At 40.5% G+C, this 24,334-nt stretch overlaps 3 protein-coding genes across 3 annotated transcripts; all 3 read left to right on the top strand.

The window, feature by feature from the left end:
- Nucleotides 1–71: 71 nt before the first annotated feature.
- On the top strand, nt 72–4,161 carry LOC5521383 (RING finger protein 145). The gene is made up of 3 exons (XM_001641116.3): nt 72–385; nt 1,336–2,616; nt 3,007–4,161. The coding sequence occupies exons 1-3, from the start codon at nt 250–252 to the stop codon at nt 3,297–3,299; spliced, it is 1,710 nt and encodes a 569-aa protein (XP_001641166.2). The 5' UTR covers nt 72–249; the 3' UTR covers nt 3,300–4,161.
- Nucleotides 4,162–8,788: 4,627 nt separating this feature from the next.
- Nucleotides 8,789–18,614, top strand: LOC5521385 (transmembrane protease serine 9). Its single transcript, XM_032366660.2, has 15 exons — nt 8,789–8,934; nt 9,261–9,398; nt 9,678–9,907; nt 10,341–10,536; nt 11,262–11,457; nt 12,806–13,145; nt 13,278–13,518; nt 13,600–13,680; nt 13,827–14,022; nt 15,382–15,721; nt 15,854–16,094; nt 16,176–16,256; nt 16,403–16,598; nt 17,852–18,191; nt 18,324–18,614. The coding sequence occupies exons 1-15, from the start codon at nt 8,841–8,843 to the stop codon at nt 18,540–18,542; spliced, it is 3,129 nt and encodes a 1,042-aa protein (XP_032222551.2). The 5' UTR covers nt 8,789–8,840; the 3' UTR covers nt 18,543–18,614.
- Nucleotides 18,615–18,762: 148 nt separating this feature from the next.
- LOC5521360 (putative uncharacterized protein DDB_G0290521) lies at nt 18,763–24,157 on the top strand. The gene is made up of 3 exons (XM_032366661.2): nt 18,763–19,246; nt 19,750–20,109; nt 20,704–24,157. Exons 1-3 carry the CDS (start codon nt 19,165–19,167, stop codon nt 21,867–21,869), a joined length of 1,608 nt encoding a protein of 535 aa, XP_032222552.2. The 5' UTR covers nt 18,763–19,164; the 3' UTR covers nt 21,870–24,157.
- Nucleotides 24,158–24,334: the final 177 nt, after the last annotated feature.

A 24,334-nucleotide genomic window follows, 5' to 3' on the forward strand; every position in this document is an offset into this window, starting at 1 on the left:
TCCTGGGTAGGGACAGTAAATAACAATCGATCATTATTTCCCACATAAACAGAACTTTGTAGTCATATTTGAAAGGATTAACAAAAATTGCTTTATTTTTCTTTTTTCAATACCTCTCAACTTATCCAACGAATAAAGCTATGGTTTTAGAAATCAGTATCACCCACCCTACCCTAGGTAAGTACAGTTCCGATCACCTGATTTCCAGTGTCTTTTATGCCTTGACTTTGGTTGACCTTTCATCGCACGATGGAAGGCAAATGGCTAAAGGAGTCCGCAGAGAGATTTTTGAATGTTCTAGCACGGATACCCTTCTTTTATTCACTGGAAATTGTTTATACTTATACAACTGAGACCAAGAATTCCACGTTTCTCGGATTTTTTGGTAAGTAAACGAATTAATACTTAACTCGTTTTCGTTTAGTGTCTCAGTTCAAGAAATTCCCTTCCCGAAAACTTTCGTCTGATCCTTTTTCGACAATTGTAAAGATCTTTTGTGCTGTTTTATACTAATTGTGAAAACTGTTTATTGATAAATACCAGTTTTGAACAATTTCCCAACATAAACCACCAAACATTATCTAAATAATGTAGCAATTTACCTTGTCCTTTGTTGACATGTGCCAATCTTCCTTGATGGACGTTTGAATGGAGATATTTTGCCAATGTAAAGAAATGTCAAGAACTAACACTTCACAAACTTATAAATAGAAAAGCTAGATGAAGGTGTCTTAAAAACACAGTAGAAATGTGCCTGAGTAGTTGTAGATAGAATAATATTATTTTTTAAATAAATATTTTATATATATTTCTGACTGTATTGGGTGATTTTCCTTTGGGGATCTAAAAAAAAGGCAATAATAATTAGTGACTATTAAAAAAACTGAGTACAAATGACAAGGAATAAACTGCTTTTTTTGTGGTCTGACCTGTTTGCCCCAAGTTGAATTATGTTTGAAAAAACATTCCATGACAGTTCATGTTGTGTTAGACAAAACATCCTCTAGGTAGAACAACAGGCCAAACCTATTAAACATAGAAGGGGAAGGGATCTGTCTGTTTTTTTTAATTTTCTAGTAAATATTTTAGTATTATTTTGTAGAGTAAAAAGGAGTCGAAATTACACAAAAAGCATGATTCACTTTCATTGCAATGCAGTTTTCAGAAAAATTTACATTGACATTTATTATTTCTTGCATTTTAGTATTGCAACTGTAGCCCTTTGAAGTGTTTGGAAGGAGGTTGCTGTTTATTTTACCATTTGTTTTATGCAATGCTGTAATCATTTTTTTGTAGTATAATGCATGTTACTCACATAATCTGTTTCTTTTTCAGGTTATGTGTTTGGTTTGATAGGACTATTTGCTGATTACGAGTTACTCCTCTCCTTCTATGGCTGGCTGTTCCAAGCTGCCGTCACCTATGCTATATACAGCCTTGTTGGTGAAGTGCATTACTCTGAGAAAGACCAAGCGATTACTAGTAGTCCTGGTCTTTTTAACTACCTTGACAATGTGGTAAATGATAACCACTTCTATGGGCAGATCATCGTTGCAACAGGGCTCATGTTTACATCACAAGTAAAATGGGCAGATCTCGGAATTACAAGAATGGTGTGTCTGATGTTGGTTATTCCCTTTGGAGTTGACCTCCTTGTTAGACCACTTCCTAAACAACTACAATTTGTCCCATATATTTGCTATGTGTTTATCTTCTTGTACTCCTCCTATCTGGTTTACAAAGGCATTGAACTAGCTATAAGATGTCTTCAAAGTACTAAAGAAGCCAGCAATAATTTTTGGAGAATGGCAGAAACTTTAGGCTGGATACCGCTTTTTCGCTTACACTGGAACAGAGTTGAAATGTCACGTGTTATGGTGTTTCTATGGTGGATCAAGTTTGCACTGAGAGTTTCTATGCAAAAGCAGATAAACTGGTTCTGGTTCTTTGCAAGCTTTGGAGAATCCTGCACTACTTTGCCAAACCTACTAGCTGCAAGTATAGTTGTCTCCGAGATTTCTCGCAGTATACTTTACCACACCCAGCTTTGCTTAAAAGCCCAGCCATACCAAATCAATGAAACTTTGCATGGGTTTGGTGTTAATGAAGGGATTGCATTCTTTATTCTTAATCTTCAAATAGGGCTCGTTCAAGGAGGAAGCAAGGAGCATTCTCTTGTGAGTTGTCTGGTCATGTTTGTGACTTTGTCATTGCTTATACAAGATGCATTTGACATAACTGAGCCTATCCTCGGAATGCTTGGGGTTACATATGCAGGAAAATTTACAATGGCGCACTGCAGAGCACTGCTGGTGTCTTTAACCATCCTGATATTACCATGCTATCTTGTTTATGTCATATGTTCAACGTTTGCTGCAGGAACCTGGTTGTTCGTGATCATTTCCAACAGTCTTGTTACAGTTGTTCAGCTTATTGGAGCATTGAGTATCTATGGCTTGTTTGTGCTCAATGTCCATAAAGAACGAAGCTGGGAGAATCTTGATGACTATGTGTACTATATCAATGCCGTGTCCAAGGTCTTTGAGTTCCTTGTTGCACTGGGGGTGGTGGCATATAGCACATGGTCAACTGTTACAAGAGATTGGAGCCTTGTAGGTAAGTACGGCATGTAACTGCTGTAGAAGCACATGTGGTTTGTTTTATATTTTGCACTGCTGTGTAAAACAAAACAGCGAGGCTTCCACAGGTTTTTTTTTTCTAACAACCTTCCATTTTTTTCCTTTTTACAAGCTTAAAATTGACCTTGAAAAAAAGCTTCACTTTTGCACTTTAACTCCACTTGACCCTAGTGCCCGGAAAATTGCCCATAATTATCACACACATCCTTATTCTGAGTATCTACAATAATAATCTTATAGCGTAATCTAATAGAGTATTTTTTAAGTTCAGTCACTACCATGCCAACACACGAACCTTTACCACTACACCCCTAGTCAATCTACAATAATAATCTTGAAGCTAATCTATATACTTTTTATCTTTTAGGTACCGGCATTATATGTATCCATGCCTATTTCAATGTTTACAGCAGAGCATTAGAGGGCTGGAACAATTTCTTATGTCGTTTGAGTGCTGTGCGTAAAGTCAAGTCTTTGCAATCTGCAACTGAGGAGCAGCTACGGCTTCACAATGACATCTGCCCCATCTGTTATGAGGACATGAAGAGTGCAAAAGTCACTAAGTGTTTGCACTTTTTCCATGGGAAGTGTCTGAAGAAATGGTTATATGTTAAGAACAAGTGCCCACTGTGTCATACAGACATTACCCCCAGTGACTGACTATTGCCAGTATTGCAGCATATGGCGGCTGTTGGTTGAGATCTGCTGCAGTGTAGAGTATGGCTGCGGTTGGGTGATAGTTACAGAGCAAATACTGTTTGACTGGCAGTTTTTATAGTAGAATGTATAGAAGTACTGTGTGGGGTACTGTGTATGATGGGTGCCATCAGACCATAGATCTTACCACACCAAGTACAGTGTATATTTTCAGCCATTTGCTGTTATGTTACAATAATGGATATTTAGATGAAAATGGAACCTATTTGGAATAAAATACTACACTAATTAATGTCAGGCCTTTAGCTATTTTTTATTTTAATCAAAGTAGTTTACATTATTGATGAGAATGACATTTTATTTCTTGCTCATAAAACATTTTCACATTGTGTACTATAAAAGAAACATATTGTAAATAATGTATATTAGATTCACAAATCAAATATGATTATTTATTGATCTAGGAAATTATTGATAATATTGGTATTGCATGTTATTTTTATTATAGCATTACAAATGATTATATATGGTTTTCACAATGTTGCACGCACATTCAAAATGCTAAAGACTGGAGGGCCACAGCTGATCCAAAATGGGGACGAAGGGGAATGTGACTCCAAAACTCAGCGAAAGTAGCACTCTGGCAGCATTTTCTATAGCTTTGTCAGTAAACTCCACTTCGTAAACCATTTTAGATCAGCTTTGGCCCAACAATCCTTGGCATTTTTGATACACAAGCAACATTTGTCTATTGCTACCTTCATACAATACAACTATATTTCTGGCAAACAATATCTTGTCAACTGGAATCACATGATCTCTCACCCCCAAACAAAAGAATAAAAGAAAATGATTTAAGATAAAAGAGATGTTTACATGGAATCTGTATACCCCTATTCCTTGAAATCCTAGAAATTTAGTGTTATACCATGAAATACCCTTGTGTCATTTGTAAGGATACTTTATACAGGGTGTACCCAGGAAATGTGTGCCCAACCCCCCCCCCCCCCCCCCCAATATTTAATGTAAAATTAAAGCGGCTTCCGATGGGCTGATGAAAAAAATATAATCTATTAGACCCTATGCTATCTAACAGGCCATCCACTTTATCAGTCACATCCTTAAAGAAACTTCCAATATACAAACTGCTTTTATAATTTTGAAATATTTTTCACACTTTTTTTAAAAAATCATTGAAGATTGGTACATAATTGAGCGGAAATACCCCTCTCCCTATTATGTCTGGTTACCTGGAACCATAAAAAAATCATAAGCTCCAGGTGATGACATCACACAGCTATTTTGGGCAAGTCAGGCATGTTGGGACTTCAAAGAGATTTTGTGCGTTGTTTTTGGCTTGTGAAAAACTTAATCTGAGTTAGGTGAAAGGCCCTATATGCTGTCATGCTAAAAGACTGGACTCTGTTATCCTGTAAGTACACCCTTGACTAAAGGCAAGAGACAACTTTCATGACTATTATACCATGAAACAGAGAAAATTCAGCAGGGACAATTCGCACACAGAAATCCAAAAGAAGATACCAGGGATGTTCACAGTCTTTTTAGGTGGGTCTTTATTGCCAACTCCCTGTTCCCATATATGCGCCAGTCAATTGAAACTCCCATGGTCCCAGGGAACGGTGGGGGATTAGACTTTGACGTTGTACAAAACAGAGAAAAGCCCCCCTCAGGACAAAACTGCAGTCAAATGCCCCTACCCCTCAGGGTGCAAACTTTAGGCAACTATCTGACATCGACAATAATTATAATTTTTTTTATCATTTTAATTTATAATTTATTTATAATGCGCTAAAACTATGCAAACATATTCTAAAGTGCTCAACAGAGACAAATTCTTTCAAAAACAAAAAAAAAATTAACATAACAAATTATAACACATTAAGCTAAATTAACAAGTCCATTAGGTGAAATAAGCCAATCCGAAAAGATTGGTTTTTAGTGCCTGTTTAAATGGCTCACAGCCTTTTATGTCCCTAATTAACTTAGGAAGCGAATTCCACACAGAAGGCCCAGCATGGGCAAAGGCCCAGTCATATGAAAAAATCTTTTATCTTTCAAAGCCATTACACTTCAGCGAGATATTGTACTAATAACTAGGAAGATAACAGTTACCAAAAAATGGTAAAATAAATTATTTTCATCTGGCATTAGTTATAATTCATATTTTTGCACATTTTGCCATGCAGCTTGCCAAATGCTGATACATGGAATTGCTTGCTACAGAAGAGAAAGAGTCTCAAACCAAAAACTACACAACGTTTATATTTTGTGATGTTATCCATTTGTCCTCAAGCCCCCATGGTGGGGACAAGTCTTAGAGTCAGAAACTGTCAATTCCCCCACCCCCTTGGGACAAATTCTTGTTCAAAAGTGCTCTAAGCCCCCACGTTAACCCCACACTTTCATGGGGGTGGGCGTTTCAAATGACTAGTGCAATATGTGTTGATAAAACTAAGGTGCTTTAGGCCCCCCCAACCTCACCCCAAGTAGTGCTTCCACTGAATACAATGACTTTCCCAGGGCAATAGCCAGGATTCGCTGAGAGGGGTGGTGCAGGGATAGAAATGATGCAAGAAAGTCATTGATTGGTTGATTCATCAATAAGAAAAGACAGCTTCTTAGTGGCCAGGGGGGGGGGGAGGGGTAATGGGATGGCGGCACATGTGCACCATGAGCACCCTAGCTACTGGCCTGTTTCAATGCTGTGCGCGCTGTGTCAAATGTCAGTGTTTTGGCTCACAAGTTATCTCGTTGCTGGGAAAGCCTTTGCTCTAGCTGCTCACTGAATTTCCAGCTGGCTAGCCCATACCCTAGTATTCCCTGAAGTCCAGCGACCCCTAAGATATAGGGCTTTTCCGCAGTATAAGGACGGGCGACTACCTCGAAAAGCTTCTCCAGCGTTTTGAAACTGGCCATGTTCGGTTTTCGTTTAAATGTGCTTGCAGCAATTGCCACAGATGGAAGAAAACATCCAAAGACCGCAGCTATGGCGGATCCACGAATCGCTGCACATGCAGGACACTGCAAGGTCCAATTCTGTAATGGTTTTGCTACCAGAGTTCGCCACGAAATCACGGCCAAAGTCGCACAACTAAGGGGAATGAAGATGGAGACAGATTTTGGCGCCCTTCCTAGTTGACCGTACAGTCGGGGTAAAAAGCAAGAAGCAGCACCGCAGGCGAGGGCAACGGAAAGTGAGCTTTTATCGAGGTAGGAGTTACTTTTCACACTCATTTCGAGCTATATCTGTGTCATTTTTGTCAGTGTCGATATATAGAAAGAGAGTGGAGGGGTGCGTACTCCATGGTTGAACGCCATAGATACATACTTCATATCCGCATCGTCATCTGGCTTCACTAACCTTCATCTACCAGTATCTACCCTCACTAACCCTCATTTAACGTAGCAATCCCTAATCAACCCTCACCCACCATCATCAACCAATACATACTTTCTTATTAGTACACTTACCTTATTTACTGCATTTTTTCAACATGGTTAACTATTTATTTATTTCAAAGGCTTCTGATGACATCTTAGTTAGAGACTTCCGAATAAAAGCAAACAATTAAGTACCACTTGAAGCTAGAATAAGAAAACTCCTCAACTATAACCTCTCTAAAATCTACACCAAACTTTTAAATGATACTCGATTGAGGGGAAATTTAAAGATAAGGCATGGTAAGAGTGTGCGGATAAAGACCCCTACGTGGCAAGATGGGGATTCCCCTATAAGATGTCTAATCACAATTTCAAATCGGACATGAATATTTTGTTCTGTTTTTAAACACTTGACGAAGAATGCTTCTACCGACGAAATAATGATTATTAGCACCGTGAGATCACCATTAGAAAAGATTGTTTCCTAGTATAAATTGTACTCACTCGATTCTGGGTTAGGGTACTCACTCGATTTTTAGCTAAGAGCGCACGCTTAACTTTAAAAATCACGTGATCTGTGGATCCTCCATAAATCAGCTAAGAATCACGTGATCTGTGGATCCTTCATGAACCAGCTAAGAATCATGTGATCTGTGGATCCTTCATGAATCAGCTAAGAATCACGTGATCTGTGAATCCTACGTGAACCAGCTAAGAATCACGTGATCTGTGGATCCTTCATAAATCAGCTAAGAATGACGTGATCTGTGGATCCTACGTGAATCAGCTAAGAATCACGTGATCTGTGGGTCCTTCATGAATCAGCTAAAGATCTCATATCTGTGGATCCTACATGAATCGGCTAAGAATCACGTGATCTGTGGATCCTTCATGAATCAGCTAAGAATCTCATATCTGTGGATCCTACATGAATCAGCTAAGAATCACGTGATCTGTGGATCCTTCATGATACAGCTACGAATCACGCAATCTGTGGATCTTTCCTTAATCAGCTATCTGATTATCGATATTTGATTCTACGCGCCATAGGATATGTACTAAGTACGTGTCCAATGTACCTTTGTCCCAGGGCGCAAAAAAGCTTTATGTTGATAGCTCGCGCTGGCGCTCTTGAACCCAGTGGCTCAACCGGCGTGAAGAAACCGTTTATAGTAATCCACACCACCCTATTTAGCATCGTCCACTATTTTCCTCAAGTTACTTCCTACTCAATTACTATTTTTATCTTTTGCTAGTTAAGCATCAATGAACTTTGTTGTCAATGAACTAGCTGTAACATGCCACAGTAACTTATTTATAACCTGAAGCAGACAGGTATTGGCCTGCCGAAATATCGTTTTAAAAAAACAACTCTACGTTGTTTTTTTTACTTAAGGTTTTACTTTGATAAAGGGTTCTAACGAACTAATAAATATTCAAATGTCGAAACAAGTGAATCCACTTGTTTCGACATTTGATAATTCTGGGTATTACAAAAATCTTATCCAATAATTGCTTATAATCGGATCGAAAAAATGTTTAATAATTTTTGTCTTAGCTTTTTTTATTTATTTTTTTTCCAGCAATCCATTTCGACGCTCAAAAAGGAAAGAAAAACTGGCCCAGCTTCAGAAAGAGCGTGAACATTGTGTTTGTCATATAACAGCTGATAGGCATTATCCGGTCAGAAGTGCCAACAGTGAATGGAAACACGAAGGTTATCACAAAGTTGCCATAACGAAAGATGTACAGTAACGACTTACATTACCACAAGTATTGTAGATTTTATTAAAACTGTCATGGGCCTCCTTAAGGTTTGATTAAAACATATTTTTAATGATTCTCTCTTTTTTTCTCCTTTCGATTTTCTTTATTTTTTTGCCATTTTTAATTTTTACTAAAAGTGAAGGCCTTGTTTGTTGTGTCAGCCCAAAGCTGGATAATTAAGGGTCAATTAAAGACCTATTCTTCGGTCAACGGCTAATTGAAGTCATTTAAGCGCTTTCTAACGGTCAAAGTATTGGTGTAAACAGCCGAGCAGATGTACCTTCAAATGTATTGACGGACAAAAAGTTGTGTAAATATACGGTTTAATTCATTATGGCAAGGGCGTATAAATAAGCCGCATCGCCAACATGTTTCATGCTTCACGGAAAGGTACATGTTCCCGTTATCATGAGAGAAGTTAGTTTACTACTGCTTGCGCTGATCGGCGCCACGACAGCAGCCTACAACGGTAAGAAGGATAACATAAAAAACATAATCAAAAATACAAAGAGGGGCTGTGCAGTATCATATGAAAAATTAGCGATTCTTTAATTGGAAATGACCCAGGGGGAGAGTGCGCGCTCATCCTGTGAACCCCCTGGGAAATAATTTGTTGGTGGTTGCGGGCGTCATCATTATCATCATCATCATTTTTACGCTGAGAGTATGCCACCCCCCTCCCCCTGTTGCTTACCTTGGTGCTGTCGATGTTATGTTATATATTTGCTCTTTTGAGCAGCCCAAGCACAATGCCCCACATCAACTCTTAATTTACCGTCGCCCCTTTACTTGCAGATCCCACATGTAATTTCGACAGTGACTTGAGCGGCTGTGGCTGGTCACAAGTCTACGGCGATGACTTCAATTTTCGGTTCCGGCGCTACGGCACCCTCTCGAACGGCACAGGTCCAAGCGATGACATCACAGGCGGAGGTATGATGACGTAACACCCATGCTTTTTCTAGGATTTACTTACTTGATTCTTCTCACTCTTTCCGGAGAAAATGAGGCCTTCACAATGTTCGAGCGATTTAAAAAAATAATAGACATTTGCACAAAAAATGATAGTGAAATGGGAAATGCCATTGCTATAATAAAATTCCCACAGGAAAGTAGGTGTTTTGTTAGGTTGTTACCATTTCTACCAGTCAAGAACGCAGCCCACCTATGCCTGAGGATTATTCCTCCTTAAAATTTGCTTATTTCCCCTAGGGAAGTACGCCTACATCGATGCACGGTACCAGTATAAAGGCGACAAGGCGCGTCTCGAGTTCACTGGTCCAGATCTTGGCGTACAGTGCATGGATTTCTACTTCTATATGCGCGGCGCAGGTATGGGCACTCTTAACATCTACAATAACGGCAAGCTGCTTTTCACGAGGTCTGGAGACCACGGCAACAGGTGGCATTTTGGAGAAGTGACTCTTGTTGGCACGAGAAAGGTAATCAAGGACCTTGAACAAAAGTGTTGTTCAGTTGAATTTGTACTCTAGTACGTGATCCCAAAAGAGCATGATTTGTGCTCTGTTGTTCATATGCACTACGTTACACGTTTTTATGCTTCAAATCTACTCGTGCGTATTGCTGCTAGTACATCATCCCACGTGATGTTTTGAGTTTCTTCGCCAACATTTCTACTTTTACTGTTCTACTGTTTTTTGTTATGTAAATAATGATGTGTCACTTCTGCTTTCCCACTTGGCAGGTGCTTGCTGGTTCTTTTCTCCTTGTAGTTTTCTTTCTTTCTTTCTTTTTTTCTTTCTTTCTTTCTTTCTCTCTCTCTTTCTTCCTTTCTTTCTTTCTTTCTTTCTTTCTTTTTCCCGTGCGTTTAAGCATGTACCTGGACTTACTCGGTGTTCAATGGCATGTTTTCAGATTGTTATTGAGGCTGTGGTTGGTCCAACCGATAAGAGCGATGTTGCTATTGATGACATTATGGTCTGGCCAGGCTCATGCCCGGGAACAGTGACTCCTGTCCCCACCGCACCCCCTCCACCACCTACAACTACCGCTGCCATCACTACAAAAGTACCGGTTACCACTCGAGCACCTATCACACAGCCACCTTCAGGTAAGAATAATACTGTAACTGTTTTGACCAGTCTCAAGCACCCGTCCACACAGCCATCTTCAGGTGGGGATTATGCTGTACGTGTGTAGACAAGTCTCAAGCACCCGTCCACACAGCCATCTTCAGGTGGGGATTATGCTGTACGTGTGTAGACAAGTCTCAAGCACCCGTCCACGCAGCCATCTTCAGGTGGGGATTATACGTGTATAGACCAGTCTCAAGCACCCGTCCGCAAAGCCATCTTCAGGTAAGAGTGATACGCTATGTGTTTAGCTGTATAGCTACTGTATCATAGTCCCTCGACGAACGCCCGGACCACCGATACTAGAAAGGAGAAATGACTCACCTAGTCTCTGCGGCATTCTTTCCGGTTTTCCTGTGTGGATGAACATTTACTTTAAATAGCGCGGCTATTGTCACGCGAATTTTTTGTGTATTAATACTCGTATACATGCTTACTCGCGGCATGATGCTCGCAATTTTTTTGCAACCTGCTTGCGGTCGCCTTGATTAAAGGTACTTGATTAAAGACGAGATAAAAAAAAGGCTGGTTCATGAAATGGTTTTGCAGTTTGCATACGAGTTGCAAAACCGTCATACGCGAGGCAAATTTTAGAAACCAGCTCTACTTCTTTGTAACTGGCAAAGCAACAAAAATTGCTGTGCAAGTGTAACATGGCCCTAGTTCAAGACGCCTCTAACATATCATCAAAATCTTACTTCAGGCTCATGCGGCAGTAAGCCAAGTGGGACCCGTATCGTGGGAGGCACCGAGGCACCAGTCAACGGATGGCCCTGGCAGGCCATGCTCCGGTCAGCGGGAGGCTCACAATTCTGCGGGGGCTCCTTGATCCACCCTGAATGGGTACTGACCGCTGCCCACTGTCTGGAGAACACTCAGCCTTCTGATATCGAGATAAGGTTTGTCCTTTCGGTATTTTCAGTTAAAAGCGGTTCTTATGCAGTTACCGGCGAAGTCACATAGTCACTAGGCCTTTTTCAACTGTGCAGGAAATCGATTCTTTCTATTTTAGTACTTATTCGCGTTTGCACCGACTCTCTTTTCTAAAAGTTTGATCACTCGGGCCTTTATTCTGTTCATAGAAGTAATGAGACTACTAATAAATAATAATAATGATGATGATGATGATGATGATGATGATGATGATGATGATGATGATGATGATGATGATGATGATGATGATGATGATGATGATGATGATGATGATGATGATGATGATGATGATAGTAGTAATAATAATGGTTTATTCACAGTGTATCTAGGTGGCTCACAGTGTATCTAGGTGGCTCTTCATCTGCGAAGAAACTATCTTAAGCTAATTAAGTAACGAAATATATATATATAGCTAATTAAGTAACGAAATATATATATATATTTATATATATATATTATTTAAATCCCCTGATGAGTGGGCAACCACGAAACAGACCTGTAGGGAAACCTATGTAGTTTGTATTTTTTTCAAACCAACACTATACACCGCTCTACTTTCGAGTATTGAGCACTTTCTATGAAAGCCTTCAACCATCATTTTATATATATATATATATCAAATATATGAACAAAAAAGAAATGAACCTTACCTATATACAAATAAATATATATTATGTACAAATATATACATAGCTTATAGCTACGTGGCGCAAATATACATAGCTCATAGCTGCGCAGCGCGTGTTTGCAGAAATTTCCTAGTTAAAGTATCTGTTGTGAACGGAACTACTAGTCTTGTTCCAGAGTTAGATCTAAGGCATCTTGTCGGTTTTACAATATCCAAGTTAAGATAAGATGGCCAGAAAGTGCTATAAAGTTCTTTAAAAGCTGCCAAATTAACATCGTGCGCCGTCAGCACAATCGTTTCTGCCATCGTCAACGTCACCAGGATTATCAAAATCCTCAGAAATTAAACATCTTCTTCCGGTTCCACTTAATTCGTCTTTATCTATATTTTTTCTTCGCCTCAGCAAATTTGCTTTATTTTGGTCAAAGCTTCCCCCTTCAAACGATATAAATTTTAGTCTCTTTACTCCCCGTGTAAGCAACACCAGCCATTATTGATAAAAACACGTATTTCAGGGCCCAGCAATGTTTGGTTGAAGAATTTTTTAACGTTCGCAAAATTTAGCAAGGTGCTTCGCCAACATTTTCTATCTAGTCAAATAATTATGAATGTGCTATTAATGTTGTTTTCTCGAATATTGTTTGCATGTGCCCTGGCAAAATCTAAGTCTCTTAATATTCCCAAAGACTCGGCGCGCATAACCGCATCATCGACGACACAGTCGGAACAGAACAAGACATCAAGGTGTCAAAGATCGTCTCCCACACGAGCTACAACTCCCCTCTGCAGTACTCACACGACATCGCGCTCATCAAGCTAGCCACGCCCGCTATTATGGGTAATGGTGTGGGTACCGTCTGTCTTCCGGACACAATCCAAAAACTGCCGCTGGATGACCTGAACCAAAAGTGCTGGATAACAGGCTGGGGCACACTTGCATCCGGCGGAAATCAGCCTAACAAGCTAATGCAGGCGTCAGTACCACTCGTGTCTCAGAGCAAATGCAACACAGCGTACCCTAACAAGGTGAGCTGGAGAAACCTGTCTGTTTTATTTGTGTGCATTTAGTGTGTTTCAGACGCGAAGCAAGGATATGACACAGCTTCTTTTAAGAAAGTTATGGAACTTGGTTGCTGAGTATTCCTCTCTCATAACCAGATCCACGACAGCATGCTTTGCGCAGGCCTGGACGCTGGTGGTATTGACGCATGTCAAGGAGACTCTGGCGGACCGCTGGTCTGTGAATACAACGGACGCTGGCACATAGAGGGCGCTACAAGCTGGGGCTACGGATGTGCGTCACCCAATCAGTACGGAGTGTATGCGCATGTGCGCTACCTGAAGGCTTGGGTGCAAGGCATCATGGGGGCTGCACCACCAACACCGCCCCCAGTCACGGGTGAGTGTAGTACAAGAGATCTAGTGAGTATTGTTCTCAGCATGTTTGATGGGAATATGACCATATTTGGCTTGTCTCCAGATGCACCAACTCCTCCGCCACCAGTGAAAACCACAGCCGCCCCGACTCCTTCCCCGCCACAGACCCCGCCTCCACCAACAGGTAAGAAAAAGTTCTTTTGAAAACAAAAAATGTACTGATTTTCTTCAAAAGAAGAAATAACAAAGCGTTAATAAGCCGGGGTCTTATGATAACTCATTACGGTAACCCATCTTTGTTAATCTAGTCTTATGATATTTCCTCAAAAGGCTCTTGTGGCAGTAAGCCAAGTGGGACCCGTATCGTGGGAGGCACCGAAGCACCAGTCAACGGATGGCCCTGGCAGGCCATGCTCCGGTCAGCGGGAGGCTCACAATTCTGCGGGGGCTCCTTGATCCACCCTGAATGGGTACTGACCGCTGCCCACTGTCTGGAGAACACTCAGCCTTCTGATATCGAGATAAGGTTTGTCCTTTCGGTATTTTCAGTTAAAAGCGGTTCTTATGCAGTTATCGGCGAAGTCACATAGTCACTAGGCCTTTTTCAACTGTGCAGGAAATCGATCCTTTCTATTTTAGTACTTATTCGCGTTTGCACCGACTCTCTTTTCTAAAAGTTTGATCACTCGGGCCTTTATTCTGTTCATAGAAGTAATGAGACTACTAATAAATAATAATAATAATGATGATGATGATGATGATGATGATGATGATCATGATCATGATGATCATAATGATAATGATAATGATAATGATAATGATAATGATAATGATAATGATAATGATAATGATAATGATAATGATAATGATAATGATAATGATAATGATAATGATAATGATAATGATAATGATAATGATAATGATAATAATAATAATAATAGTAATAATAATGGTTTATTCACAGTATATCCACTAGGTGGCTCTTCATCTGCGAAGAAACTATCCTAAGCTAATTAAGTAACGATATATATATATATATATATATATATATATATATATATATATATATATATATATATATATATATATATATATATATATATATATCAAATATATGAACAAAAAAGAAATGAACCTGACCTATATACAAATAAATATATATTATGTACAAATATATACATAGCTTATAGCTGCGTGGCGCAAATATACATAGCTCATAGCTGCGCAGCGCGTGTTTGCAGAAATTTCCTAGTTAACGTACAAAAAGGACGAAAATCAGAACAGTTTCTTATACTGGCGGGGAGAGAATTAAAAAGAGTAGCTGCAGAATGCTGGAAAGTATCTGTTGTGAACGGAACTACTAGTCTTGTTCCAGAGTTAGATCTAAGGCATCTTGTCGGTTTTAAAATATCCAAGTTAAGATAAGATGGCCAGGAAGTACTATAAAGTTCTTTAAAAGCTGCCAAATTAACATCGTGCGCCGTCAACACAATCGTTTCTGCCATCGTCAACGTCACCAGGATTATCAAAATCCTCAGAAATTAAACATCTTCTTCCGGTTCCACTTAATTCGTCTTTATCTATATTTTTTCTTCGCCTCAGCAAATTTGCTTTATTTTGGTCAAAGCTTCCCCCTTCAAACGATATAAATTTTAGTCTCTTTACTCCCCGTGTAAGCAACACCAGCCATTATTGATAAAAACACGTATTTCAGGGCCCAGCAATGTTTGGTTGAAGAATTTTTTAACGTTCGCAAAATTTAGCAAGGTGCTTCGCCAACATTTTCTATCTAGTCAAATAATTATGAATGTGCTATTAATGTTGTTTTCTCGAATATTGTTTGCATGTGCCCTGGCAAAATCTAAGTCTCTTAATATTCCCAAAGACTCGGCGCGCATAACCGCATCATCGACGACACAGTCGGAACAGAACAAGACATCAAGGTGTCAAAGATCTTCCCCCACACGAGCTACAACTCCCCTCTGCAGTACTCACACGACATCGCGCTCATCAAGCTAGCCACGCCCGCTATTATGGGTAATGGTGTGGGTACCGTCTGTCTTCCGGACACAATCCAAAAACTGCCGCTGGATGACCTGAACCAAAAGTGCTGGATAACAGGCTGGGGCACACTTGCATCCGGCGGAAATCAGCCTAACAAGCTAATGCAGGCGTCAGTACCACTCGTGTCTCAGAGCAAATGCAACACAGCGTACCCTAACAAGGTGAGCTGGAGAAACCTGTCTGTTTTATTTGTGTGCATTTAGTGTGTTTCAGACGCGAAGCAAGGATATGACACAGCTTCTTTTAAGAAAGTTATAGAACTTGGTTGCTGAGTATTCCTCTCTCATAACCAGATCCACGACAGCATGCTTTGCGCAGGCCTGGACGCTGGTGGTATTGACGCATGTCAAGGAGACTCTGGCGGACCGCTGGTCTGTGAATACAACGGACGCTGGCACATAGAGGGCGCTACAAGCTGGGGCTACGGATGTGCGTCACCCAATCAGTACGGAGTGTATGCGCATGTGCGCTACCTGAAGGCTTGGGTGCAAGGCATCATGGGGGCTGCACCACCAACACCGCCCCCAGTCACGGGTGAGTGTAGTACAAGAGATCTAGTGAGTATTGTTCTCAGCATGTTTGATGGGAATATGACCATATTTGGCTTGTCTCCAGATGCACCAACTCCTCCGCCACCAGTGAAAACCACAGCCGCCCCGACTCCTTCCCCGCCACAGACCCCGCCTCCACCAACAGGTAAGAAAAAGTTCTTTTGAAAACAAAAAATGTACTGATTTTCTTCAAAAGAAGAAATAACAAAGCGTTAATAAGCCGGGGTCTTATGATAACTCATTACGGTAATCCATCTTTGTTAATCTAGTCTTATGATATTTCCTCAAAAGGCTCTTGTGGCAGTAAGCCAAGTGGGACCCGTATCGTGGGAGGCACCGAAGCACCAGTCAACGGATGGCCCTGGCAGGCCATGCTCCGGTCAGCGGGAGGCTCACAATTCTGCGGGGGCTCCTTGATCCACCCTGAATGGGTACTGACCGCTGCCCACTGTCTGGAGAACACTCAGCCTTCTGATATCGAGATAAGGTTTGTCCTTTCGGTATTTTCAGTTAAAAGCGGTTCTTATGCAGTTATCGGCGAAGTCACATAGTCACTAGGCCTTTTTCAACTGTGCAGGAAATCGATCCTTTCTATTTTAGTACTTATTCGCGTTTGCACCGACTCTCTTTTCTAAAAGTTTGATCACTCGGGCCTTTATTCTGTTCATAGAAGTAATGAGACTACTAATAAATAATAATGATGATGATGATAATGATGATGATGATGATCATGATCATGATGATCATAATGATAATGATAATGATAATGATAATGATAATGATAATGATAATGATAATGATAATGATAATGATAATGATAATGATAATGATAATGATAATGATAATAATAATAATAATAGTAATAATAATGGTTTATTCACAGTGTATCCACTAGGTGGCTCTTCATCTGCGAAGAAACTATCCTAAGCTAATTAAGTAACGATATATATATATATATATATCAAATATATGAACAAAAAAGAAATGAACCTGACCTATATACAAATAAATATATATTATGTACAAATATATACATAGCTTATAGCTGCGTGGCGCAAATATACATAGCTCATAGCTGCGCAGCGCGTGTTTGCAGAAATTTCCTAGTTAACGTACAAAAAGGACGAAAATCAGAACAGTTTCTTATACTGGCGGGGAGAGAATTAAAAAGAGTAGCTGCAGAATGCTGGAAAGTATCTGTTGTGAACGGAACTACTAGTCTTGTTCCAGAGTTAGATCTAAGGCATCTTGTCGGTTTTAAAATATCCAAGTTAAGATAAGATGGCCAGGAAGTACTATAAAGTTCTTTAAAAGCTGCCAAATTAACATCGTGCGCCGTCAACACAATCGTTTCTGCCATCGTCAACGTCACCAGGATTATCAAAATCCTCAGAAATTAAACATCTTCTTCCGGTTCCACTTAATTCGTCTTTATCTATATTTTTTCTTCGCCTCAGCAAATTTGCTTTATTTTGGTCAAAGCTTCCCCCTTCAAACGATATAAATTTTAGTCTCTTTACTCCCCGTGTAAGCAACACCAGCCATTTTTGATAAAAACACGTATTTCAGGGCCCAGCAATGTTTGGTTGAAGAATTTTTTAACGTTCGCAAAATTTAGCAAGGTGCTTCGCCAACATTTTCTATCTAGTCAAATAATTATGAATGTGCTATTAATGTTGTTTTCTCGAATATTGTTTGCATGTGCCCTGGCAAAATCTAAGTCTCTTAATATTCCCAAAGACTCGGCGCGCATAACCGCATCACCGACGACACAGTCGGAACAGAACAAGACATCAAGGTGTCAAAGATCGTCTCCCACACGAGCTACAACTCCCCTCTGCAGTACTCACACGACATCGCGCTCATCAAGCTAGCCACGCCCGCTATTATGGGTAATGGTGTGGGTACCGTCTGTCTTCCGGACACAATCCAAAAACTGCCGCTAGATGACCTGAACCAAAAGTGCTGGATAACAGGCTGGGGCACACTTGCATCCGACGGAAATCAGCCTAACAAGCTAATGCAGGCGTCAGTACCACTCGTGTCTCAGAGCAAATGCAACACAGCGTACCCTAACAAGGTGAGCTGGAGAAACCTGTCTGTTTTATTTGTGTGCATTTAGTGTGTTTCAGACGCGAAGCAAGGATATGACACAGCTTCTTTTAAGAAAGTTATGGAACTTGGTTGCTGAGTATTCCTCTCTCATAACCAGATCCACGACAGCATGCTTTGCGCAGGCCTGGACGCTGGTGGTATTGACGCATGTCAAGGAGACTCTGGCGGACCGCTGGTCTGTGAATACAAAGGACGCTGGCACATAGAGGGCGCTACAAGCTGGGGCTACGGATGTGCGTCACCCAATCAGTATGGAGTGTATGCGCATGTGCGCTACCTGAAGGCTTGGGTGCAAGGGATCATGGGAAATAACTAAAATGTCTTGGACGAAGACGAACTAAATTACGACTTAGCATTACAAAAAGAAATAAAGAGCAAAACTTACAAACACTTGTATCTCGTGTCTGGATGTGAATGTGTTTAAATGATTCAAATGTCAGGAGAGGAGAGAGTTTTGATAAAGAGTCTGTTGTTTCAATTATAATGATTTGCCTAAGTCTGCCGTACATTTATTTGTCTTCGTGGGCTGAACAAATTGTTTTGAAGGATTAAAGTTGTTCTTTTTGTGTGTAATCTGTTGAAGTTGAACCTACCCAATCATGCTCTGCTATTGTTAACACACGGGTAGCTTTAAATTTATAAAGGAGGCATGCCTTCTCGTGTGTTTTAACAACTGGTCAATACACTCAATGATTGGAATAGAAGTAAAAACTTACATTAATTTTTCGGTTAGGTATTCAAAACATTTTGAAACTAGGAAATTAAGATGACGAATACGATTTTTATTAGGCATTTATGACTGAGAAAAAGAAATCTTTAATATTTTACAAAATGCTTATTGAGAAGCTGAATCAACAAACAATTAGAAAATGTCACTGGCTATAATATAACATAGTAGTGTATAATAGGCCGAATTACACGAGGGTTGGTGATATAAGATGGGCCACTATTCAGAGACTTGCTCCGAGCGACGAATCCTACTTTGGCTGTTCTTCCTTCTCGTATTATACAACAAAACAGGTTTGTTTAGCTACTACTGAAATAAATAATATAGCTATGCTAAAATCAAGAAAGAAAAAACACGGTATCTTTTAAAAGAAATACAATAGAAAAGAAAATAACAATTACCACAATTCTCGAAGATCCAGTTTACAACTGCATATTACATAGCCATGATTGTAAGAAGAGGGGTCGTTTGGAGAGCTGTGTGTGGGGAAGGGCGTCTTCATTTAGTAGACCATTTTTCTCTTAGACATCTCTAGCTCACAGCGTTACTCAAATTTCTTTAGTCGAATAGGTTGGTAAAACAAAGCGCGCTTACCAATTTTGAGGACAAAAATCAGGTCGAACACCTAGCCTCCTTAAAAGAAGTCTGTCGTTTGTATATCGTTTTTTTGTTGTTGTTGTCGAGTTTTCTAATAATAATTAAGCTCTCTCATCCTCCAGTATAAGCAATCCCAAGCTTATTTTGGACATACGAAATACTGCAGAGGAAGCTACCATCACACTGATTTGTGTTTCAGAGTCGTCATGTAATAAAAGGTATACCTTCCTAAGCAACAACAGCTTTACCATCACAAGCCCTTTGTGGCCGTCCTCACCACCCAGCAACACCACGTGTAATTGGGCAATTGAATCGTCACCAAACACCTACCTCGTCTTCCAAGTACAAGAGATTGAAGTGAACCCTTCCTCTCCATGCGATCATTACCTGAGCTTTCGACTTTCGTCTGGAGAAAAATCTTATTACATAACTAAATATTGCCGGCTAGTCACCCCGACCTACATTTATTCCCTGGATAACTATATGGAAATCGAGTACCACATCGGGTCAGCGGACGGTATCAGCAAGGGACTTAAGGGAACGATTCACATTCTCCAAGGTGAGTCATTTGGTTTGTTCCAAGACAACAGCTGATCGAGAGGGAATGGGGAAGAAGGATCTAAAATTAATCGTTGGAACTTTACCAAGACGGTCAAATTGAATGGTGAGAGGAAAGGGGAGAGTGTGGTCAGCATTTTACAAGGTGGGTCAAATTAATTTAGATTCTTTTGTCCCAAGACAGATCATGGTGGATGGTCAGCATTTTACTAGGTCTTAATACAGATGATGGAAAATAATTGGAGAGAGAAGAGGTCGTAAGCATTTTACTATGTGTTAACTTGATTTGGATACCTTTGTATACATCATTGGGGATTAAGGGGGGAGGGGTCTTGAAAGGATTTTCTTCATTTTACACAATGAGTCACATCTTAAGTGTCTCAAGATTTGCACTAGATAAGGTAAGCCACTTCCAATAAGACATTAACGAGGGGGTCAAAACCTTGCAGATTCATGTTTCGTTTGGCTACATGGTGTAGTCCCTGCTTGGATGCGGTTTTATTGTTTAAGAGCACAGGTAGTTAAGAAAACAGGAGGAAATAAAAGTACAAATATGATCATCTGTAACAATAACGAGTTCTGTTGCTCTGTTTAGCTATGTGTACCAGAGTGATGGTCAATGATGATAAGTTGAGCGGTGTCTTTGCCACACCCAACTACCCGTACGTATACCCTGCCAACATTAACTGCACCTGGAGTATAACCGTACCAAAGGGATACCATATCAGGTTAAACCTCAAGCGCATTTGGGTTCCAGTTTCTAACAATTGCGCATCCGATCACGTGACCATCCTGGATGGATTCGGGAAAAGTGCACGTGTGCTGAAGGTGTTGTGCGGGCATCTATCGGTCCCGGAAGTACTGTCAACAGGCCAATTCATGCAAGTTACCCTATACTCAGACAAGAGAACCACATCACATGGCTTTACAGGAGTATACACAGCAAAGCCAGACACCATTCAACAAACAACACTTTTCTCGACGGAGCAAACCACACAGTCTGCTTCAACTCCCTCTACTTTAACCAAGTCAACAATGATTACAACACACCCCACTTACCCTACAACGGACACACCCTCCCCCACACAGTCTACAACGGACACACCCTCCCCCACACAGTCTACAACGGACACACCCTCCCCCACACAGTCTACAACGGACACACCCTCCCCCACACAGTCTACAACGGACACACCCTCCCCCACACAGTCTACAACGGACACACCCTCCCCCACACAGTCTACAACGGACACACCCTCCCCCACACAGTATACCAAGGACACACCCTCCCAAACACAGTCTACAACGGACACACCCTCCCAAACACAGTCTACAACGGACACACCCTCCCCCACACAGTCTACAACGGACACACCCTCCCCCACACAGTCTACAATAGACCAAACATCATTAACAACAACAATACCATCTCGCACACAGTCTAGTACAACAAACTTGACCACCCAATCCAAGCAGACTAAAATAACATTGCATCCAACACATTCTTTAATGTCCTCCTCCTCCCTTACACTGTGCGGCTCAATGGTATCACCAACCCTCATAGCGCCTACACATTCCTTCGTGGTTCCTTCGATGACACTGCCTCAAGAATTTGGATCATCAATCACTTTCAACAAAATGTCCATACGGCCAAGCTCTACACGCCAGGTGCCACCAACCAGCGCTTTGACAACACGGAAACCTGACCCCATCCCAGGTAGGCTGATTTTTTATCTTATTTTATTCATCTTTTTTTATTAACTTAAAAGTGCATGTTTTTCTTACACACCGTCGTGATTCAATAACGCCTTCCATTTCAGCGCCCCCTCCTCATTAAGTGCTTCCCTCCCCTACCCCCTTCTCTCAACAAAAGCAACACTTGAATGATGTAAATCTTCGTATTGAGGTCGCATTGACAGCCTCACATTACAACATGGGTTTTCTTATTGTGGTGAAATAATAATAACTAATTGTGGTGAAATATTCCTAGTGGCATGTTAAAAAAAGCTTCTACTTGATATATAATGCCTTATTATATTTAATTTTTGCGATTTCGCGATTTTCGTATAAAGCAAGTCACTATGTTTTCGATCGACTTTTCGATTTTGGGACAATAAAATCAAGTAAAACGAGTAGAATTTAAATGTGCTTTAATCATCAAAACTGTAACTAACAGTGTACTATATGTGTCTAATGCACTATATGTACATTAGAGGACTATATAGAAAAGGCGTTTCCATAAAGCTTGTTAAAATTTTTCATCCAAAGGGTTTTTGTGTATCTGTTGTAGTCGAAAATGAATGTTAGTCCAAAATAAAAATGGACTAGTCCAAAATGAAACCAAACCAGTCCAAAATAAAATTGGACTAGTCTAAAATAATATGGTTGAATATGTCAATGATTCTAAAAAGGGATTTTCCCTTTTTGGGGTCTCATTAAAAAAAAATGGGGTATTTTTCGGGGGTAAAAAAGTCTTATTCCATTTTGTTTCTACTCGCTCCTTTTCACTCTCATTCCTTTCCTGCTTTTTCCTTTTCCTCTATTCCTTACCTACCTGCCTGCCTACTGTTATAAATTATATCTTACCTTTTTTTCCAGTATGTGCCACCACTAGGATCGAACTCTCGATCCCTAGCTTGCCTGTCCGTTACCTTAACCACTCTGCCATCCAGACATTGCGATGGAAGACACGGTTTAGAAACTAATTTTATTACTGTGGCGCCTCTTGGGAAATGAACAACAATACAAAACTCCACGCAAGCGCGGTCACCAAAGCGTGTTTAGTTAGCAATGGCTGCTAGCGTCTGTGCCGATGCAGTCGATTTCTACTCGAAATTAGAAGAATTAAAGGAAAAAAGTAAGTCTAGCAAAAGCAACACAACATTATACATCTGTGACGAATTCTACGAGAAGGGCAAGCAATGGCTGAAATGTACGACGCCAGAAGAGAAGAAAGACATCGCACTGTCGGACAATGATAAGTTGAAAATCATTCGCAATAAGTGGAACGTTGACGAGGAAGGAAGAGTCATTGATGCCAAGGGAAAGTACGTTGTACATAAATCGACCATCCACGATGTCCTCTCGCAAGCTTACAAAGCAATCTGCCATCGAGGGAGGGATAAAACTACCAAGTATCTCAGTAAGAATTATAGTAACCTACCTAAACAAATTATAACATTATTTACCTCTATATGCAAATTGCATCAAGAACAAGCCAGCCTCACCAACTATTGCAAGAAGCCGGTGACAAAACCTATTCAGGCAGATGGATTTTTGAGCCACCTGTAAATGGATTTAATTGATTTTCGTAAGATACCCTGCAATTGTGGACGGAGGCATTTATGGGCTCTTCATGTTGAAGATCATTTTTCCAAGTACTCATGGCTACTTCCACTGAAAAAGAAGGAAAGTCTTGAAGTCGCCCAAACCATCGAGCCCTTGTTTTGGCAGTTCGGGTTTCCATGCAAATTGCACAGACAGGGGAGGAGAGTTTAAAGGGAGCGTTGATGACTTCTGCGCAAAGTTCAACATACCACAAGCCCGAGGCGCTCCAAGAAACCCTTCTGCTCAGGGACTTGTCGAGAGGGCAAACCGACTAGTAAAGGAGAATTTGTTAAGCCTCATGAAAGAGAAGGGATTAGCATCAAATGGTGCGAAATTCTGAATGAGGCGGCCAACAAAAAAAATATCACTCTTCATTGAGCAATTGGCAAATCGCCCTACGAAGTTGTTTTTGGCATCTTCCCCATAAAGAGAAGGCATTTACCCCAACGAGGGAAATAACCGGTATCCTAAGCACCGTTCAAGAAGAAGGAAACAACGATGATAAAGTCGAATCCGTGAGTAATAAAGAAGAAGAAGAGCTGGCCACTGTTGAGACAAGAGCCCAAAAACGAAAAAAAAAAAAAAAGAGCGAGACAGTCCCTGAAAGGGCAGCGACATCAAAAACAACTACCATGACAGTCAGCACCATAGAAAGCCATGATCAAAATGTGGAAGAAGATGAAAGTGGAATCATCATTGAGACAAGAGCACAAAAGCGAAAACGTGAAAATGACCAAGTGTTTGAAAACCAGGCAGGTTATAATCGGAAAATGAAGGAAACATGACCAAGAAAGCTAAACTTTCAAGAAAATGATTATGTTTCTGTAAAGATCAATGTAGTCGATAAAGGTCCGCTACATCAAAACTCCCTTCTTGCTAAGATCATAGAGAAAGCAAAT

This window comes from Nematostella vectensis, chromosome 6 (assembly GCF_932526225.1).
Source record: "Nematostella vectensis chromosome 6, jaNemVect1.1, whole genome shotgun sequence".
Classification (NCBI taxonomy): domain Eukaryota; kingdom Metazoa; phylum Cnidaria; class Anthozoa; order Actiniaria; family Edwardsiidae; genus Nematostella; species Nematostella vectensis.

What these genes read in the sequence shown, in the direction of transcription:
- LOC5521385 (XM_032366660.2), top strand. Translation starts at nt 8,841, where the DNA reads ATGCTTCACGGAAAGGTACATGTTCCCGTTATCATGAGAGAAGTTAGT. An exon ending in CACGACAGCAGCCTACAACG is followed by an intron (nt 8,935 to 9,260) that starts GTAAGAAGGATA and finishes CTTTACTTGCAG; the next exon opens with ATCCCACATGTAATTTCGAC. An exon ending in CCTTCTGATATCGAGATAAG is followed by an intron (nt 16,599 to 17,851) that starts GTTTGTCCTTTC and finishes ATATTCCCAAAG; the next exon opens with ACTCGGCGCGCATAACCGCA.
- LOC5521360 (XM_032366661.2), top strand. Translation starts at nt 19,165, where the DNA reads ATGGGCCACTATTCAGAGACTTGCTCCGAGCGACGAATCCTACTTTGG. An exon ending in CGTATTATACAACAAAACAG is followed by an intron (nt 19,247 to 19,749) that starts GTTTGTTTAGCT and finishes TTTGTGTTTCAG; the next exon opens with AGTCGTCATGTAATAAAAGG. An exon ending in AACGATTCACATTCTCCAAG is followed by an intron (nt 20,110 to 20,703) that starts GTGAGTCATTTG and finishes TGCTCTGTTTAG; the next exon opens with CTATGTGTACCAGAGTGATG.
- LOC5521383 (XM_001641116.3), top strand. Translation starts at nt 250, where the DNA reads ATGGAAGGCAAATGGCTAAAGGAGTCCGCAGAGAGATTTTTGAATGTT. An exon ending in CACGTTTCTCGGATTTTTTG is followed by an intron (nt 386 to 1,335) that starts GTAAGTAAACGA and finishes TTTCTTTTTCAG; the next exon opens with GTTATGTGTTTGGTTTGATA. An exon ending in AAGAGATTGGAGCCTTGTAG is followed by an intron (nt 2,617 to 3,006) that starts GTAAGTACGGCA and finishes TTTATCTTTTAG; the next exon opens with GTACCGGCATTATATGTATC.